Source organism: Barbus barbus, assembly GCF_936440315.1.
Source record: "Barbus barbus genome assembly, chromosome: 28".
Taxonomy (NCBI): Eukaryota; Metazoa; Chordata; class Actinopteri; order Cypriniformes; family Cyprinidae; genus Barbus; species Barbus barbus.
Window position 1 is genome coordinate 18,648,481 of NC_136756.1, and position 20,477 is coordinate 18,668,957.

Sequence of the window (20,477 nt, forward strand, 5' to 3'; positions counted from 1 at the left end):
AAATTATCCACACAAAAACTATGATAAACTAACAGAGTAAAATAAACACAAATGTTTTAGAAGTTTGTGTTTGAGATAAAGATCATTACAGATCATTTCTGTAACTTTGTCAAATAATAAACATGCAATAATATTATTTAACTGCAATAATATTATTTAACTGTGTGTATTTAGTATATATAGTATGCTAACTATTTGCCTTAGCAAGACAAATGTGTCAGCTTTTTTATTACCAAAATGTTTAAAATGACATTTCCATCATATAATGCAAAATATATTTCCATATAAATCCCTCATTCATTCATTCATTCATTCATTCAATTCATCATTTCCATCATTTAATGCTATTAAACAAAATACATAAAGTCACATTATTGTAATATATCTGTTTCTGTTTAGTTTCCTTTCTGCCCATATTTGGTTCTTCCTGTTTTAGTTCATGACCCAGTTTTGTTAATTAGTTATATTCATCACCTGTGTTCTATTAATTACCTTGTTTCCGCGTTTGTTCCACTCACTTTAAAAGTCCTCAGTTTCCCTTAAGTCTTCGTCTAGTCTTGAAGTTACGTGAATGCTGATTACTTGGAGTTTTCTTCTGTTTCTTTTAATAAAGTTGGAGTTTTGTTTTGTATCCTGTGTCCGCCTGTCTGCCGGGGAAAGCATACCGTTACAGAAGACTAGACCCATACCGAAGACGTGATCGACGCCAGCTATGATCGAGTTAGTCGCCGTCGGTCACGGGGGATCACGCCGCCGTTCGCGGCTCGCCCCTACCCGTCGTGCGTGGGATATTGGGCTGCCTGTCGCGGCTTACCCAGGCCACCCGTTTTGGGGAGAACGGGTCGCCATTCGCCGCTCGCCCTTACCCCCCGCCCAAGAGAAATTCGCTCCGCCTGAGACGGCGATGAATGTTCCGCCCGCGGCGAAGAGGATTCCGCCGCGAAGGGCGATGAACGTTGCGCCGTCCGCGACGAAGAGGATTCCGCCGTACACGGCGATGAATGTTCCGCCCACGGCGAGGAGGATTCCGCCGCAAGGGGCGATGAACGTTGCGCCGTCCGCGCTGGAGAGGATCCCGCCGCCTATAACGGTTCACCCTGAACCACCGAGGAAGGAAAAACAGGTGCCGGTAGGGATTTTAATTGAGTTTGAGGGCATGACATTCCCTCCAGTGCCTGCTCCTCGCCAGTGCCATCCAGTGCCTGCTCCTCGCCAGTGCCATCCAGTGCCTGCTCCTCGCCAGTGCCATCCAGTGCCTGCTCCTCGCCAGTGCCATCCAGTACCTGCTCCTCGCCAGTGCCTTCCTGTGCCTGCTCCTCGCCAGTGCCATCCAGTGCCAGCTCCTCGCCAGTGCCATCCAGTGCCAGCTCCTCGCCAGTGCCATCCAGTGCCAGCTCCTCGCCAGTGCCTTCCTGTGCCTGCTCCTCGTCTGAGCCCACCAATTCCGGCACCTCGCAAGTGCCCACCTGAGTTCCCGCTGGTCCCGTCCAGCCCACCTGAGTTCCCGCTGGTCCCGTCCAGCCCACCTGAGTTCCCCCTGGTCCCGTCCAGCCCACCTGAGTTCCCGCTGGTCCCGTCCAGCCCACCTGAGTTCCCGCTGGTCCCGTCCAGCCCCGCGCCTCCCGTGCGCCCTCAAGTGTCCGCGCTGCAAGAGCGCCCTCCTGCGTCTCCGCTGGTCCCGTCCAGCTCTCCTTCGTCTCCGCTGGTTCTATCCAGCTTCGCGCCTCCCGTGCGCCCTCAAGTGTCTGCGCTGCAAGAGCGCCCTCAAGTGTCGGCGCTGCAAGAGCGCCCTCCTGCATCTACGCTGGTCCCGTCCAGCTCTCCTTCATCTCCGCTGGTTCCGTCCAGCTCCGCGCCTCCCGTGCGCCCCCAAGTGCCCGCTCCTCCAGAGCGCCCCCAAGTGCCCGCTCCTCCAGAGCGCCCCCAAGTGCCCGCTCCTCCAGAGCGCCCCCAAGTGCCCGCTCCTCCAGAGCGCCCCCAAGTGCCCGCTCCTCCAGAGCGCCCTCTAGTGCCCGAGGGGAACTTTCCCAAAGAAATTTTGGGGGGGGGGGCCATATAGCCCCAGTCTGTGTGGCCAGGCCAAAGGCCAAGGCCACAATGGACTCTGATCCACCATGGACTCCTGAGTCTCCAGTCCTGCCATGGCCTCCCAAGGCTCCAGATCCGCCATGGCCTCTCGAATCTCCAGTCCTGCCATGGTCTCCCAAGGCTCCTGATCCGTCCTGGAGGCTCCCCTGTCCTATCCTGGTCCTGCTCCAGCCTCCAGGACGCCCGCCCCCCCCCTCCCCGATGTTACTGTTACGGTGCGGGACGCACCTTCCGGGAGGGGGAGATACTGTAATATATCTGTTTCTGTTTAGTTTCCTTTCTGCCCATATTTGGTTCTTCCTGTTTTAGTTCATGACCCAGTTTTGTTAATTAGTTTTCTTCTGTTTCTTTTAATAAAGTTGGAGTTTTGTTTTGTGTCCGCCTGTCTGCCGGGGAAAGCATACCGTTACAATTATGAACATGTTCTCGTGATTTTCAGAAATCGTTTGTATAGACTTTTGAACATCGTTAGAGGACAAAATTGAATGAAAACAAGTGTGAGTGTTTTTACGACGTGTGTGTAGGTGCGGGTGTGTTGTTAGCATACAGTCATTTTAGGAAGATGAATAGTCAGACAGGCCGAGAGTGAAGTGTGACCTTTAACCTCATAATCCTACTTACAATGCAGAGAGAGCCCTGACTTTACCAGAAAAACACTGCCTGTCTACCTCCTGCTGAGACCGGAGAATATGAACGCTTGATAGCTGCAACATCAGCACGTGGGGCCCACACCAGTACAAACTCAGTCACACTTGAGAACAAAGACACAGTAAAGGGGATATTAACAAATATCTTTATATACATCTGTTTCTCAAAACATCAATGAGTGGGAACATTTTACCATCTCTTTTAAATCACAAAGGAGTTTGATCACTGAAAAGCTGACAAACCATTGAAGACGTAAAGAATGAACACCTTTGAGATGCTTTTCAATGCAATTTTCACCCAGCAAACCCCAAAAATTAAGTTTTATTGTGCAGCTGCTTACATCAGGTTGAACAGGTGCCGAGTGATTTATGGCTCTTCTGTGATGTGGTTTAGTTGAAGGAGTGTCATTTATGCTATTCCTTATCTCTGTCCCGGCCTGTCAAACATACCAGCCCGCTGGCTCCGTGTCGAGCGTTTGCACGTCTCAGAGATGGGAAGTTGTCAGGGAGTGACGAGACAGAGGTGAAACAGAATCTACAAGCCCAATTCTCTGTTGAGTCTGTCTTTCTTGTCAAAGACGAACGGCTAATGAAGTGTGAGATATTCACCTTTGCTGTATGCCTAGATGAACTTGTTTCTCTCCTGTTCTAGGGGACAAATTGGAGAAGAATCAGAATTAGTGCAGTGCACTATCCTTCCATAGAGCTTTTCACACTGTGCTTAACCCCTGGTTCTAAACCAGGTAGCCTACATTTAAAGGTAAAGGTACATTTCATTTCATTGGGGTTAGCACTGTTTTTTTCTCTCTCTTCCCTGGGTTTATGAGGTTTTAACCAGTGCCAAATGTGCAGTAGCAAGAGAAACCTAATCATTTCAGCGTTTGCGGGGAAATGGTCTAGTTGTGGTGACTGACATATCCAAATAATCAATGTTATTGTATTTTCCTTGATTTTCATATCCATATTTATGATGTATTCATATTCAAATATTTAGTACTGATGTTTATCTTTTATTTTGTTTGATTTATATTCAAGTTGTAATATTTGTAGTATTCTCCAAGAATATATATTGGACATTTTCCAACTACTGCCTGAGTAATAATGTTTCTCAGAATTAATCAGTTGTACCAGATGTTCTTTTCCCAGAACTGTTTTTGTAAAAATGTAAGATATGATATTTGAAAGTGCTTGTTTTGCTGTATTTGTTCAAAAGGTGTGAAAACCACACATCTGTTTTAACTGCAACATCTGACTGGCCATGGTGACCTAACATGATAGTCGTTAAAACAACATGGTCTATAAGTCTATTTGACCCTTTCTTATTAGACATAAACACTAGTTTGGGCGGATGTAATTTTCCTGCATATATATATATTCCTTGTGCCTTCTTTTTTATTATTTTCCATCTCAATCCATCAATGACTGAAAACGTGAATTGGAGTTAAGAATAGACTGTTTATTCTTACCTCTATAGTCCACTTGATAGTACAAAAACTTGATAGTACAGTCTGCATTAGAAGGATGCGCTGGTAAACAGGACACCTGCTGCGTTAGTCCAATCAATGGCAGTGACTAATATGCAAATAACCCAGGGTTCATTTCAAGTGTAAAAAGCCCTCAAGATATGTTTAACCACAGAACACCATTTTCATTTACTTCATTCAAGTGTGTCTAGGTAGTATCTGCACTCCAATGCAATGCTTTAAAACCAAAATTACAGAGCATTCTGCATTCATAACATTTGAACCTGTAAAAAAATGTCTGAGATGACACTTTCCACCAAAAGACACATATTTTGAGTGTATAGAAAAGAGCTATGATTATGCTCAACTATCTCGCCCGGAAAAACGCTAAAAAAGGACACTGTCCATTAAAGCTGAATGTTTTCTCTGGCTGTAAAACTCTAAAGAAAGTCCCCGGAGGACATACCATCTTCCTTTTCCGCTTCACATCTACGGCAGGTTCAGGTAAAGAAAACACAGCAGTCGTATAACACACCAGACGCAGGGGCTGAGACACCTGTTTGGCTCTGGAAGTCAACAGGGGAGGAAGAGCAGGTAATAAGCACCTGACACAGAGAGAGGCAGCTGTCAGAAACAGTGAGGCTGTCCAGAGGCCATTATAATGAGGTGTGTCCTGAAAAAAAAATGCTCCAAGTGTAATTAGGGTCCAGCTAACTCTAGCCTGCGGCTGTCAACTGCCTATTTTTCATCATAATACATCTGCAGGACTCAAGGCCATGGAAACAAGAAAAAAAAAAAAAATGTGTTTGAAATATTTTGTCCGATCAGTGCTGAACCAATAAAATTATCAGCGGGCATCCCGTTGAGACAGCTGGAAAATGTGAGCAATAAAACGAGCGGAATATTCTTGTCTTTAGTTTCAGAAAACTCCACAACAGTGAATTTTTAGAACTTAAAATTATTTATAGATCTAAAAAGGCATTCACAAAATTAAGTTATTTTAAATTTGTTACTTGATTCTTAATTATTTAAGAATAATTATACATATATAGAATCACGTGATTTTAGCAAACAATGCTTCTGTTTCATGTCTCGAACCTTGTTTCGAAACATTGTGGCTCGCCGCTAGAGGACCATTGATATGGTGAAAACATGAAACAGTGCCTAATGGTTTTAATTGTTTTACTTTAATTAATTTTAATAAACATGCGTGTATGATTAAAAAAGGTAGAGTGAAAATAGTTTCTAATTGGCGTCTCTTAGTCCTGCCTAAAAACATAAAACAAGCACTACAAATAAAAAAAATGCATGCACTTCATAATCAACGGAATTCATTGATTTGTACATTACATTTAATTGATTACACTTTCATATCATTAATTGGTATGTAAAAAATTTATTTTGTGTTGTCTTCATGTTCTCCGTTTTAACCATCAGGTGTCACCAGAGTGCACTGGTTCGAGCGCTTCAAAACAATGATTTTATTTATTTTTTATTATTATTATTAAAAAAAAAATACAAAATTTTGAAAAGCATTCTTTGTCCCATCTCTGCTGATTTGTCCAGGCAGACAAATTTGTTCATGACACTGCCGTTACTTTCACTGTAGAAGATACACTTATTGTTGTGTCCTACAAAGTACTTTAGGATTATGAGGTTCAGCTTTAATACTGGAAAGATGATAAATTAATAGCACAACTTAAATCAGTATTTCATTTCCACAATTTATTTTTGGGTATTCATTTAATGGCGAATGATTGACTGGCTACATTAGGCCTATCACTTATCTAGTGAACTAATAAAAATTATTATTATTTTTCTTTAGACTGCAGTGCCAACTACCCTCAATAACATTCTGGGAATTCACATATAGTGGCACTGGAATGTAAGGGTGAACAAAAGCCCGTGGTGGCAGAGGAGCACAAAAGCACGGGCTGAAGCATCATAATGGATGGATGCGTTCCCATCAAGCTGGAAGACAAAACAGAGAACCACAGGGGAGCAGATGCAGTAGATGTATTTACTCTTCACCTTTACACTGCAGCATGGAATCACAGATGTTCAAAATAAGGTGAAAAAGTGTCCCTTTGCACATCTGAGGAAGAAGTAGCAGAAAAAGGATGGAGTTCTAAATCAAATTAACACAGTGAGTAATTGCATGAGAGATGTTTGATTCAACATACAGTTTGCCCTTAATCAAACCCACTTCAGTGGCTCAGTTTTAAATAGTTTTACAGCATCAGTATCATCAGAATACAATTTATATATGTGGATAGGAAATTTCTTTGTCTTTCATTCTAGCAGCTTTGATAATGCTTTTTTGTCTCTGCCTTTCTCTGTTCCAGAATTACCACACCCAAAAACATGGGCACACACAGATGCCCTCTTCTGGTCAGGTTGGAGTTTGGTCTGTCAATGTGAAATTCTGAATCATTTTGAATATTCTAATGTGTTACTGCTGTTGTATTTCTCTTTTTTTTCTTTTCATTTTAACTATATTGTACAACACATAAAAATGTTAAACTGAAAAAAAATGTTTACATTCATTCACATATACACACTAAATATTTATGTATTTTTTATAAGACATACATTACATACATACAATTACATAAACCAAGACAGTCACTCCATATTTTCTTGAAGACTTTACTTTTTTCAGACAGAGATGCAACAACTATCCAATCCTTAAGGATCATAACTAAAACTCTACAATCTATATTTGAACCTCATTTTTCTGCATACTACACTGAACATTTGGAAAATGTTTCACTGAGAATTTGTGGCTTTTATTGATACATCTGAGGCTTCGTGGGATGGGCAATGGGAGAAGGGTGTCAGCCATTTGAAAGTGTAGTCCCTGTAAACCAACATTTGAGACGTTACGTGACTTTTCAAAGCAATGAGCATATTTTGTGAATTGAATTCATATTTTGATCATCTTGCAAATTGCATTGTGTATGTAATTTGTCTAAGGATGACAGAAGAACATGAGAGGACCTGTGGATTTTCTGCCCTTTTCTTTTCTGAAACTCTTCTTCATCCACGGTCCACACAGCCCCCGTCCTCGCATCCACCCGCACAAAGCATTTGTGGAGACTAAGATTGTGTCGCACAGCATTCTGAGAAAACGGTTGAAACAGTTGTAACCAGAGAAAATAATTTCTATTCATATGAAAGGGATTATGGCGTTCAGTGAGATTATTCAGCATGATCATATGCCAACAGCAGCACCATGTGGACATAAACATAATGTCCCAAAGTGTTTTGCGCTCATGTCAGGCCAATCTCAGGACCTCAGAAATAAACCTGCTCAAGACTGGAGCTTTTTGTTTTAATTAAGCTCATTTATATGGCATTAAATCAGACACACAAGCAAATCTCTCCATTGCAAACAATATCATTAAAAAATATTATTGATATTTGAGTTCTGAACTGAACAGAAATGGGACAGTTTGGGACTGGTTAGTTGGCAGTGTCAGCATGCATAGTACCTTCCATGTAGGAGAATTATGACGGAAATAGAAGAACATTCTTGTGAACCAGTTGTAAATTTCGTTTAACGTCCGCTGTTTGTCTGGAGCTTCCAGGATTGACTGTAGGGATCAATGATAAATTGTATATATATTTATTCTTTTTTTTTTTTTTGAGAAAAAAAGGGGGAAAAAAAGGATTTGTTTAAAATTCAGAGTGACTGAAATTTATTTTAAAATATTATTATATATATATATATATATATATATGATTATTATTATTATTTAATAAATATACAATAAAGGCAAACATAATTTATTTACTTACCCATCTGATTAAGAAAGCATATGTATATGGAGGTCGCAAGTTAGCATGTTTGTAGTATTCAATACTGCTAACAAAATCTGTAATTATCAGAAAGCCAAATTACTAAGCAAAACATTATAAAATAATTCTTGGAAATTGCTTTATGTCTATCTGTTTTGCTGCAAGGGCAAAACATACAGACAGGTAACGGCTATGAGTCAGTCATTTTTGATAATATTCTTGCACAATGCATCTAGCAAATGCAAAATCAAGGTTTTATAATAGTATAATAGTTTTTTACTATTTTATAATTTTATAATAGTTTTATAATTATAATTATGAGCAAAACTCTAGCTGAGAGCATCTGAGCTACATTTGGTCCAGATCTTAGGCTTCCTTTGTGGTCTGCCTTCCAAGTGTGGCAACAGGAAGCAAGCAATCTCACAACTTCAACTGTAGTCATAGTGGTAGACCACCAACTTTCAACTGTCTGGCCAACAACATAAACATATATAGAGAAAGGAAGTTAGCTTAAGATAAGCTGACCTTCACACTGTAAACAGCGGTATAGATGGTAACCTTTACTCATCTGTATATTTTTCAGTGCCGTCGACATCTGCATTTCAGTCCAGTTCCTGACACTTCTCAGCTAGACTGTGTGTGTTTAGAGGCACAGCAAGATGTGTATTTTGTATTTTAGCAGGTTTTACCTGGCAGCAGGTGTGGTGGGAGTATGTGCCAGGGTTCCTGTCGTACCGACGCTTCACTAGCTCTCTCTGTCCTACCATCTGTCTCCCCCAACGGGGGCAAATTTAGTGCTAGCGGCCTCCACCAACCTGTAGCAGCTCCCTGAATGGAAACACACAAGTCAGTCCTACATATGAGAGCGATGTTGAGCACAGATAAGGTTTCCCGTAGATATCTTGAGACATGAAGGCTTCATCTGCAGTTTCTATAAATGTATTGATGTTTTATGAAATCAGAAAAAGGAAATGTCGTGTTCACTGTGAGAATCGTTATTTCTAAACGTTCTCACAAAACTTCTGGCAGTGGCAAAGAGTATCCTGAAGAGTCTTACGGTATGTGTTGAGATGCATTCAAACACCTGAAGGTGAAGTTGCATGGCGTGAAGTTTCTGCTTCTCCTGAATGAGCTGAAATAATCACATATAGCATGTTAGAGTCAGTGGGTTCTCAAACCACTTTTACCAAGATGTTTGATTCTTTTGGGTTCACACTGAATGACTCAAAACCAATGAAACCATGATTCACTTTCTTGTGCCTCATTCATGATAGCTGATGATGATCAGTGATGCAAAGCGTGACTTGTGTGTGCCTTTTCATAAGAGATTGTATCGCTGCTGTACCTGATTCTCCATGTGGCGTACCAGGTCTTGCTGAACTCGCCACTGTGCAATCGTTTTCTCATCTGTGCTGTGGTCTCGGTTTAGATGTCTAGACGGATTCGGAATCAAAAGGTGTTTTCTAAAGTTTGAAAATGATTGATTCCAAAAAGGGAGGCTTGCTGATGTTACTTAAGATAGTTAAAAACTTACTTCAGAAAATGAGTATAGCCTTCAAAGACTTTGTCACAGCCTGGCCAGCGACATTGTCCATTTACAAAAAGAGAGCTGGATCTCTGGATTTCTGACTCGACGGGGCTGAGGAGGACACATGAGGAACATCAAGATTCTTATTGATGAACACTGATTAACTTTTTTTTTATTTTCAGTGAAAATTACCTGTGAGAATGAAAGCTGGGAGACTGTTTCCTGTGCTGGCTTGATCCAGCAACAGCTTGGATGGAAATCTGCGCACAGTGACCTGTGTCTTTTCTTCTGTTCATGGCTGTTTGGTGGCTCTCATTTGCTAAAGAATAAGACAAAACAGCGCACACTTGTACTTAAAAAAATTCCCCAGTTATTATATTACATTGTTTTTAAATTAGTAAAATATACTATATAAATACATTTATATAATATATAAACAGAAATATTTTTTTAAAACTATGTATCTTAATTAAATTGTGTGTGTATGTGTGTATGTTTTTATAATATATATATATATAATTATTATATAAATTTAATAATAAATAAAGTATATATCTAAATATACAATATACTATATAAAATTATAGTAACACTTTATTTGCATAAAAGCAGTTTTAATGCATTAATTATGCCTTTTAATACCCTTTATAATACATTATACAATGGATTTATTCTCATGAATAATTGTAACCACAGTTAATACATTATAACACTTTTCAATTCATTGTTACACTACACATTTTAAATTCAGTTATAATTATTTAAGACAAGTTATAATGTATTACAATGCACATAATGAATAATTATTATGCATTATACCCTTTCATAACCCTTTATAAGGCATTTATACATGAAGGCATTAAGTAACGTGTTACCAAAATTACATATATATTATAAATAGTACACTGCAATCAGTCAAATGAAATATTAATATTGATAGTTGTAGTCAAACATTTACATACCAATTGCAGAATCTGCAAAATATTAAAAAAATAATAGAATTAATAATAATTAATAACAATGGTTGTTGTTTGCCGATTTATTTGTGTAAGTTTAGTTAGCATTATTCAGTTAGTAATAAAAAAATAACCTGCAATTTTAATGATCACTCTTTTTCAAAAAAATACAAATTATTATCATTTTGCAGATTGTATAAGGGGTAAGCAATATAACCACAACAGTTTTATATACAATATATCTATAGTTAAAAAGCACATCCTTCAGACAGAGTTCATGTTTTGTTTTATTTCTTTTGAAACCTTTTGAATTGAAACACTTAGACTTAATAAGTTATATGTAATAGCAGTTTTTGTGTTTTAAAATGCCTTTGCTCATCATAACTTGTAAATATATGGAATATAATGACATCTCTAAGGATTTCACCACTTTGACTATGTTGAGGAAAAATGTGGAGTTTGAATAATTCATTGGAACACAAACCCTGAGGCAGGAGAGCTGTAGAGCGAAGTACAGACGGCCTGATCGGGCCAGCCAGAGAATTCTGAAACACCAGCTGAAGAAATTGCATCCGTTCCTCATCAGCAGCTCTCTGCACACAAACACACAGAGATTCAGGCCAACACAATAAAGGCCATTCACCACATTTGTACTATAGTTTTTAAACATCAGTAGTTTATTAATGCACCTGGCATAGAGGATAAGAAAACAATGATATACATTAAGAACAAATAAAAATGATATGTATATATTTGCAATATATCAGAAATATAATGCAGTTCACATAGCAAGAAAATGAAGAATTTGATTAGATAAAAGACTTAAAGTACATAAACTAATTTGGAATCTTCAGAAAATGCAGTGTATTTTATGCAAACAACCTACAAAGGGATGTCATTTTTTTAAGTCATCGTTACAGAAACTACACAGAATAAAGCTCACTCACAGAACGTGCTCCAGAAGAAAGATGTACCACGTGCTGTGGTGAAGAGGATTCATTTAACAGAGGGGGAGATGCGTCACGCTCTTTTTTTAGTGATGGCTGTCGTTCATTTTCTCTCCCAATCACTCTTTTGTCACTTTCTCTCTCAGACTGAGGCATTCTTGAAGTCAAGAGTTTGAAAAAGATTGCAGATTGATGTACAGAGTTACATTACATTTTAATTTTACAGAATTTTACTGTAGGAGAGACAATGAAACATTTACCTGAATATTAGCTTCTTAACTTTATCTTTAAGATTAACTTAACATTGTATTTTTCTGTGTTAGGAAATATGATCGCTTAATATTGCGAAATCGCTTAATAAAAATCTAATATCAACACTTTTGATGAATGTCCATGCTATTGTTAATTTTGTCCTTTTGGCATACTGATCTACAACATAGTATTATGTCGAGAAACACATTTTTTGTTTTTGTTTGTTAATGAGGGATCTATACACACACATTAATGCTCTTTGATTTGTGGAGTACAATATTGTACAGTTTTTATTTTGAAATAAGAAGAATTAGACCATTGCGATAAGATGTCCCCCCCCCCCCATATATACACAAACACAAAATAAAAAATACAACTGTAAAATATATATATATATATTAAGTAGAATATTTAATTATGTATTTTACATTAATGACATGTTAAAATATTATTAAGAAATTATATCAAAAGTAATTTTTGCAAAAGTTGACACCTTCTTACCACCAGTAGTAGGGTAAGATGGCTCTTTTGAATAATTTTACATTTTGTGCTATAAAATTTGCAAAATGTTTCTATTTATTTCCTATAATACATCACCCTGCACATGCTAAACTTATATCTAAATATGTTTCAGTTTAAAGGTAAATACAGATTGCTCTTCCTTCCTCTTACCTTACATTCTGAAAAAAAAATACATATTTATCAGTCAACAGACTCCTTCACTACCTTCATGAATGTGTTCACCTGACAGAAATTAGTTACATTTGTAGGAAATGGTAACAGTTATATATACTATAGAGAAGGCAAAAGAAATACAATTGGCAGCTCACAGAAAACCAAGAGGGAACAGAAGGCTGGAGCTGGTATAATTACATGAAATTTGGCCTGCATGTAAAGAATGTAGGTTCTAGGAACACAGACCCTAATTTTTCTGTAAGCACCAAGAGGGTGAATGAGGAAAGCAAGGTGATAGTGTTCTCTGTGTGGACAGACTACGTATTTTACAGTAGCCACAAGACCATAATTATTTCTGACAATCTCTAACTCTCTGTTTTTTAGGTTTAAGTCCCCAAAAAAGGGGAACATGAGTGTTGCTTGAATGTAAACCCAAAACATGCGTGACATATATCTGTCATACAAGACACAAACCTCTCCCACCTCTCAGGAAACCACAGACACACACTTTGCATTTTGCAAAAACATGCACGAAAGAAGCAACCCAGGAACAGGATAAGGGATATAAGACGCAGCGATAGAATGTGGTCGGTGATGTTATTGAGCCTGAGTTGAGATCAGAGCATCTATAACAATAAAAGGGTGTTTTCATGCGCTCCTCTGCACTTTAAACAAACATCAAATTCAAGCAAACTTTGTGCAAAGCAAATGCAAAGCATTTTTTCTTCTTTCATCTATCAAGAATAAAAACAAGAACAATTACAATGCTTTCATTAATATTCCATTTGCTTTTCTAGACAATGTGCGGAGTGTCTGTCACTCTATATGTAGTTTTGCTTTCAGGTTCACACCATTCAGCAATGGAATATTACTCACGCTTGATTATTTTCCCTCTTTTCACATACATGCCGTTTTTACCTGTCTCACAAGAATCTAAGTGAAACTACATATAGGCATCAATATTTGTCAGCTACTTTCCATTCAATCTCTACCACATGAAAGCTGAAAAACTGAACTTTGTTAGTCTTCGTAAAATAAGAATGATATCCACAAAGATTTGAGAAAAAACAAACAAAATGACTCACAGTGACCATAAATTGATCTCTTTTATCCTCCCACTCTTATATTTTTCAAATGTTTGAGAATAGGCGTATGTGCAGTAAAGATAAACAGTAAATCATTTCAGTAATAACACTCTGAATTTTTAAATATGCGACATTCATTGTATCATAATGTATAATAATTTGCTTTACAACAAAGTTCAGATATTATCATCTTATGTGCATGCCGGTGATGTGAATTCAGATTTGAGTATCCATACACATTTTTGATCATTTGGAAATATCATAATCCATAGGGTCTCATCTAAGGCCTACATGAAATACTTTGTCATCAAAGTTGTCATTAAATGACAGGCAGTATTAAATCAAGCACATTTCAGAAACAAGTACTGTAATTAAATATATACTAAGATGCAGCGTTCTTTACCTTGCGCCTTTGTAGTCAGCCGTTGCCTTCCTGTGCTGTTCTGGTTAAAAACAACAGTGAAAGGCTCTTTATAGGAAAAAAATGACAATCTGAAAAAAGAGAGAGATAAAATCTCACATTAAAGGAATAAATGCAAAGGAATAGATTCTTCAATTTATATCAAAGGTCAAAGATCACATGCAGATTATATGCAGCAATATTATTCTTCCATGAATGGCAAAGGACATACTTAAGACTAAAGACCATCTAACACGTCAGTCTGCAGAGGCTGAGCGCAAGTTTTCTTAAGGAAGATGTAAGGCATAACTACTGCAATTCACTGGCAATTTAAAAGAAAACATGCTTTACGTTATGTTAAATGTTATGTAAGGTTATGTCTTTCTGTCCGCTTAAATGTTTCACTGGGATAAGTAAGCACAATATTAACTGGATAAAAAAATGTATGTTCTTTTTACATTTTAATGTTATTGTGAGATTTAGAGACAAACTATTGTTTACAGATTATTCATAGCTTTTTTTTACATATGAAAAGAAATAATAAAAATAATTTACTTTATAGCCTATGACATAATTACTGTCTTATTAGAATGGGAAAAAAACATCTGTTCAAAGCACAATTACAAGAAAAATCTCATAAATTAATTATAATATAGGATCTGATGGCAAAAGCATTTGAAAGATTTTCTGTAAAGATATATATATATATATATATATATATATATATATATATATTTTTGCTGGTCTATATGATCCATGGTCATTATTTCCATCTTAGACAAAAACAAAAAAGGGTTTTCCACAAATATTAGCAGTAATTGTATCATGCAAACCATCAGTTAAGTTGAAGGACAATTAATAGTTTCCGCAGAGCTGTAGTGCACTTTAAGACTCACCTGAAGTTGCCACCTTCCCACATAGAGTGTGTCATTGCCAGTAGTCAGTATCCAGCACATATTTATACTCAGAAAATACTCTGTGTCATCACAAAGGAAATAGAAAGAAATGTTCCACAAACAACACAGTGAGGGTATTCATAAACAATACGCTCCAAAGACCTACTATCAAATCGTGCATATGTCAAAAGCATAATTTTTAAAGGGAAAAAAAGTGTTTTGTCACTGACGCTTAAGAGACGTTTATGTTTCCATTTAAGTTTCCAACATCTTTTGTGCATTGTTTTAAATATGCAATAAAATGATTTACATACATATGATTTTCGTGTTTGAAGGAGACATTGCATAAAATGTTTCGGTAACACTTTATAATAATAATAACTAATAACATTAGTTAATGTATTAACTGACATTAGTTCATGTTAGTTCACAGTGCATTAACTAATGTTAACAAACACAACTTGAGATTTTAATAATGCATTAGTAAATGCTGAAATGAACATTAAAATGCTGTAGAAGTATTCTTAGTTCATGTTAACTAATGATGTTAGCTAATGAACCTTATTTTAAAGTGTTACCAATGTTTCTGTGTCATTTCAGAAACAACAATTGTATTAATAATAATAAACATCATCATCATCATCATAAAGTCTCATGATCTTTACTATTTTGACTGTAAATTTCTTTCCCTCCAATTTTCTGTTCTGTATTCAGAAACATAACCAGAATATAAATAACAATTTCTCCCTGGAAATTTCATAAATGATTACATAAAAATCAATGAATGATTCTTTCAAAATGATGCAGGCAATTCTATGTACATTACATGCAAAACTCACTGTAACCTTTTGTGCTACTTTTATAGGAAAATAAGAGAGAACCGTGAAGGCAAAACCATCATCTGTCATATGAAGAAAAGCATGCATTAACAGTTTCCTATACTGCTGTGCCATAGTTCAAATTAAAGTTACTTTATTGTCATTTCTCTCCTACAATATGTGAAGACGCAGAGTCACAACGCAGAACAAAGGTTACTACAGCCAAAACCAAACAGTAACAGCATAATAGTAATGTAGTCAGTCGACTGCATAATGACATAAGTGTTTAATAAAGGAATGGTTCAGCCCACAAATGAAAATTCTGTCATCATTTACTCACCATTGTGTTGTTCCAAACCTGTATGACTTTCTTTCGTCTGTGGTAACACACACACACACGTTTGTTTTTGTGAAAAGTGGGGACATCCCATAGGCGTAATGGCTTTTATACTGTACAAACTGTATGTGCTATTGCTCTACACCTACCTTACACCTAAACTTAGCCCTCACAGGAGACTGTGCATTTCAACCCAAAAAAACCTCACTCTGTATGATTTATAAGCGTTTCGAAAAGTGGGGACATGGGGCAATGTCCTGAAAAGTCACCTTTACCTTGTAATACCTATGTCATAACTAGTCATTATACAAATTTATGTCCTCATTTATCACAAAAACGTGCACACACACACACACACACACACACATAAAGACATAAACTAAAAAGTCCACTACCTAGTCAATGAAAATCAATTCAGCAATGTTGTTTGAACCCCAAATTTCTTCATACTATCACACAGGTTTGGAACGACATGAGGGTGAGTTAGAATTTGGGTTGAACAGACCATTTAATATCTTTGCTGTGTTTTTGTCAACAGATTTGAGATTTTTACGGTGTAATATATCACAGTAAAAAATATTCTTAGTGAGAATATTATTGCACTTTCTCACTGAATGAAACAAGCTGAAGAAAATACCTGGGGAAGATTAACTAAACAAAGTGCATTGATTGACTTGGCAACCATTCAAATCTTTAAGCTGCAATGGGCAGAACTGCAACACGTTTGACCATAAGGCTGCTATTTTTAAAGCATGACATTTTCTTGGCTCGCATATGTATGTTTCTGGTTATCCGGGTATCTGCCTCAGTAGATATTTATCTTTTTTTTTTTACACAAATATGAGTCAAATGTGTTTTAAGTAGTACGACTCAGTATTTCTTACTGTAGGTGTTCTCTGATTCAGCTGATTTGGATCCGTTTGTAGGTGTAGAAGACTGATTCTACATTGTAGTGTTGCCACTGAAACAACATGACCCAATATTCATATGTGAGAATTATCACACAAAGTACCAACCAGTGTCTGACCAAAGTACAAACGCTGATGTTGAAATGTGAAACTGTCTGGGATTTTGAAAACTGGGTCTCACAGTGTTTTGTTTTACATATGAAGCTTTGATCTTAAATTCTAACAGCGGGTTCCTCACCAAAACAGCCGTTTTCAAGGCTTCCAAAAACTCTGCTTACCACAGCTTTCACTGTAATAAACACCAATAACCGACTGTTAGAAAGTGACCTTTTTAGCAGAGGACATCTTCATAGGTTAAAGTTTTCCTATATTCTGAGGTGGGTTTTGCTTATTACACGTTTAGTGCAGATATTTCAATCTTTTGCTTTTTCATAGCAGGATATAATATTTTTGGACCTATTTAATTCGAATAAGGCATACTGCAATAAAGCTGTGATCACTGCATCCAAGTCATATAATGACTAAACTGGCTTCATTTAAAGCAAACGGATGCTGCAATCACACAGACACGCTCACATACACACACACACACACACACACACAAGAAATAAAATTTACATAAATGGGACTGTCCTCACAAGAGCAAACGACGGAGTTTGTTTTGATGAGAATTCTTATTTTTGTGGTTAGCAAATGTCACACATGACATGTTCTGATTTCTGATAAGCTACATTCTGATTTCCGCTGAAAGCCCGTCACTCAACGTTGACACTCACACAATTTTACACGCCATCAAATATGCACAGATAAACACTTCCACTGGAACGAGTGACAAACACTCTCTCTAATTACGGAAAGGAACGTATCGCAAATAAATCTCTTTAGAATCAGTGAACAAATTCCATGCTGCACTTCTATATTTTATTGACTTATGTCAGTCGTTAAAGACTAGTCTGTTATTTGCACTAGGCCTTGCATTGAACAGGTGAACTGCATTATGGGTGAGGGATGGATGCTGATGCAGATGAAGTGGAGGTTAATTCATTACAAATCTTTTGAAGCACTTCTATAGACTACGAAACACGTCTAAATACAGTTTTAAGCCAGTTTTTGCCCCGAACTGACCTTTGAGGTAGAGCTCAAGGTGAAGAAATTGATATGCACAGGAAAGTAAATATTGAGGATTCATCTGTGCTTACAGACAAAAGAGTAATCAGGCATTGTGCTATTATTTAAAAATAAAACCACAAAAGGTAATTAAATTCAGAAGTAGGCTATGTCATGTGACAAAATTCGAATTTAAAAACGACAACATTGCAATGAAATGAGCATTATGAAATTGCGGTTATATTTTTTATAGAAATTGTATATAAAACAAATGTAATATTATATTAAATAATTTATTTTGAAATGTCTTATTATATTTGTTACATTGGTTTAAAAGAGCACAAAACATTTATTCAATAATTATTTTTCATTTATTCAGCCATTAACACCACAAGTGTCACCATACCATATCACACACATGCACACAAAATAAATAAATAAATAAATAATATCAAAAATCACGCCACATTGTCATCAGTGTCTTTACTGCGCTGTGATTAAGAACACATAGATGACAAACTGACGCCTTTCTCCAATTTGAAATAAGCAGTAGGCTAGTGTTTTGAACTAAATACAGTAGCATCTATCGTTCTGTCCACTAGAGGGCGCGTAGTGGACACATAGTGTCCTTATTCATTTAAAGTAAATGAGCTCTTTCTACTTGAGACTAGTCTAATGCTAAGTGATTATGATTATTAAGAAAAAAAATATATACAATTATTTTAATAATCATAATAAATATGATTATAATCACATACAAGAAAATGCAACAAAGTTAAGGGGATAGTTCTGTGAAGTCACAATGTTTAATTTTATAGCCCAAAAAAATCATCTTTACATCTCAGACCATGATTGCATCACATAATAATAGTTTTACCGACAGAAAGGGAACGCATTAGTCTGACTGATAAAATATTTATATCTACATTTTTGTGCTGATTACAAATTAAACCAACTTTTGAAAATATTACCAAATACGCGTGTTTTGTAGCCTACTTTCATTGCTTTCAGGTGAGTGATTGTGTGTCCTCAGGTCGTCTTTTCCTTTGTCGGGTAAGGCCATCTGTTCCTACGGCTTCCAGCGGTTCAGGCAGCTGTTTGGCCAGACATGAGGGCATGCAGCGGATCGCTGTGTCACGCAGAGACAAAACACCTTTTTACCAGGAAGTTACAGATAGATTAAACGCTCACACACCAAGGGCCTACTGAGCGAGCTGGCTTACAACATTCCTCTCTTCAATCAAAAATGTGCCAAAGACCCAAAAGCCAGAGGTGAGACGGGAGTGTCGTAAACACATTCTGTTTAAACTTTGATATAGCCTATTCCTGTATTAATAAAATAAAGTAGTTAGAAAATAAATTTCTTACCTACAATGTTGCATGAATTATTTACGACAAAGCTGTCACTGGGGCAGTTCCCTAAGGTTGGCCTACATAAAATCTTATTCACCTCTAAATTGTAGCATAAGTACAAAATTTAGGCAACATATTTAGTTAAAAGTACATATTATTAGCCTAATTTCCTGACAGGATATTATCCACTATTAACCCCAAAACACAAGACAACACAATGGCTATGGACTTAAAATAAAAATGTAGCCTAATTAGGCTATTTAGATGCCAGTCTCCATCGCCCACCCAATTCAAAAGGGTACAAATATGAAAAATGAATTCAAAACTATAAAAAGACAGATCTACTGATATAGCTAGGCTAATAAATTCCATCTATTTCTAAAAATGCTGATTATATGTTTAAAAAAAAAAAGGTAATTTAAAAGTTGTGGTTGTCTATGTGATTCAGTGCACCACTGTGACTATGTTGGGGAGAACAGCGTCAATGAGGCTGCCGAAAAATCCCGAGACGTTTCCGAAGGGATCCGATCCAGAGAAAACTGAGGTAGAGCGCAAAGACGGGAGCCGCTGTTTCCAATTCACCATCGCAGAAGAACCCATTTCATTTCGTTCATTTTTCGTTACCATTCTTAATTCAGCGATGGCACCGGGATACTGACAGTCATGGCAAATTCCCGAGCAAAGAATCGGGTCTGACTGCCATGAGTGATCCATCTTTTTTGCGCCTTGCATCACAGACCGTATCAGGCTTATGCATTTTAAATATATAGGGCGCTTACATGTACTATGTCTCCACATAGAATGACTACAGTATGTGAGAGGACAACGCTGATGCCAATGGATATACCGAGGGATGATGCGCGATAAAGCGGATTTATTCCCGTCGAAGATAAGATGTGTATCGGTGTGGCGTGGGAGAAAATGTCTTTGGCTCCAGCCAGAAAATGAAGATGGGAAGAAGCGCCTTGTCCTGTAGCCCAGTAAGCGAGAGCCAGTCGTTATTTACACATCTAAATCTGCGCACAAGATAATGATACTGACGCTGTGTCTCAGGATTAAACGGTACCACAAAACACAGCAGAAATAGAGTAATTGTGCTATTAAACTCTGCTTGATTTAGTCACCGTGTGATGGGAATATACTGCTAAGGCTTGGCCTAGCTTTATGGAAAACCCGAAGACATGACATGCACACGAAAAAAGAGGAAACGATATTT

At 37.3% G+C, this 20,477-nt stretch overlaps 1 protein-coding gene across 2 annotated transcripts; it reads right to left on the reverse strand.

Moving 5' to 3' along the window:
• Positions 1-6,143: 6,143 nt before the first annotated feature.
• On the reverse strand, positions 6,144-14,082 carry LOC306847847 (forkhead box protein P3-like). 2 transcript variants are annotated; one of them, XM_079382034.1, is made up of 12 exons: positions 13,846-14,082; positions 11,431-11,587; positions 10,968-11,076; positions 9,720-9,846; positions 9,534-9,638; positions 9,345-9,432; positions 9,057-9,131; positions 8,689-8,827; positions 8,000-8,076; positions 7,693-7,794; positions 7,199-7,320; positions 6,144-7,058 (listed from the first exon to the last, which is right to left on the reverse strand). In XM_079382034.1, the coding sequence occupies exons 2-12, from the start codon at positions 11,584-11,586 to the stop codon at positions 6,968-6,970; spliced, it is 1,191 nt and encodes a 396-aa protein (XP_079238160.1). In that variant the 5' UTR covers position 11,587; positions 13,846-14,082; the 3' UTR covers positions 6,144-6,967. The 2 variants fall into 2 exon arrangements, with proteins under 2 accessions (XP_079238160.1, XP_079238161.1); XM_079382035.1 differs by having other exon boundaries at positions 9,084-9,131; positions 13,846-13,939.
• Positions 14,083-20,477: the final 6,395 nt, after the last annotated feature.

Coding starts and splice junctions, on each gene's coding strand:
- LOC306847847 (XM_079382034.1), bottom strand. CDS start 11,586: ATGCCTCAGTCTGAGAGAGAAAGTGACAAAAGAGTGATTGGGAGAGAA. Junction 9,132..9,344: donor TACGCCACATGGAGAATCAG/GTACAGCAGCGA, acceptor TGATTATTTCAG/CTCATTCAGGAGAAGCAGAA. Junction 7,059..7,198: donor AAAGGGCAGAAAATCCACAG/GTCCTCTCATGT, acceptor GTTGGTTTACAG/GGACTACACTTTCAAATGGC.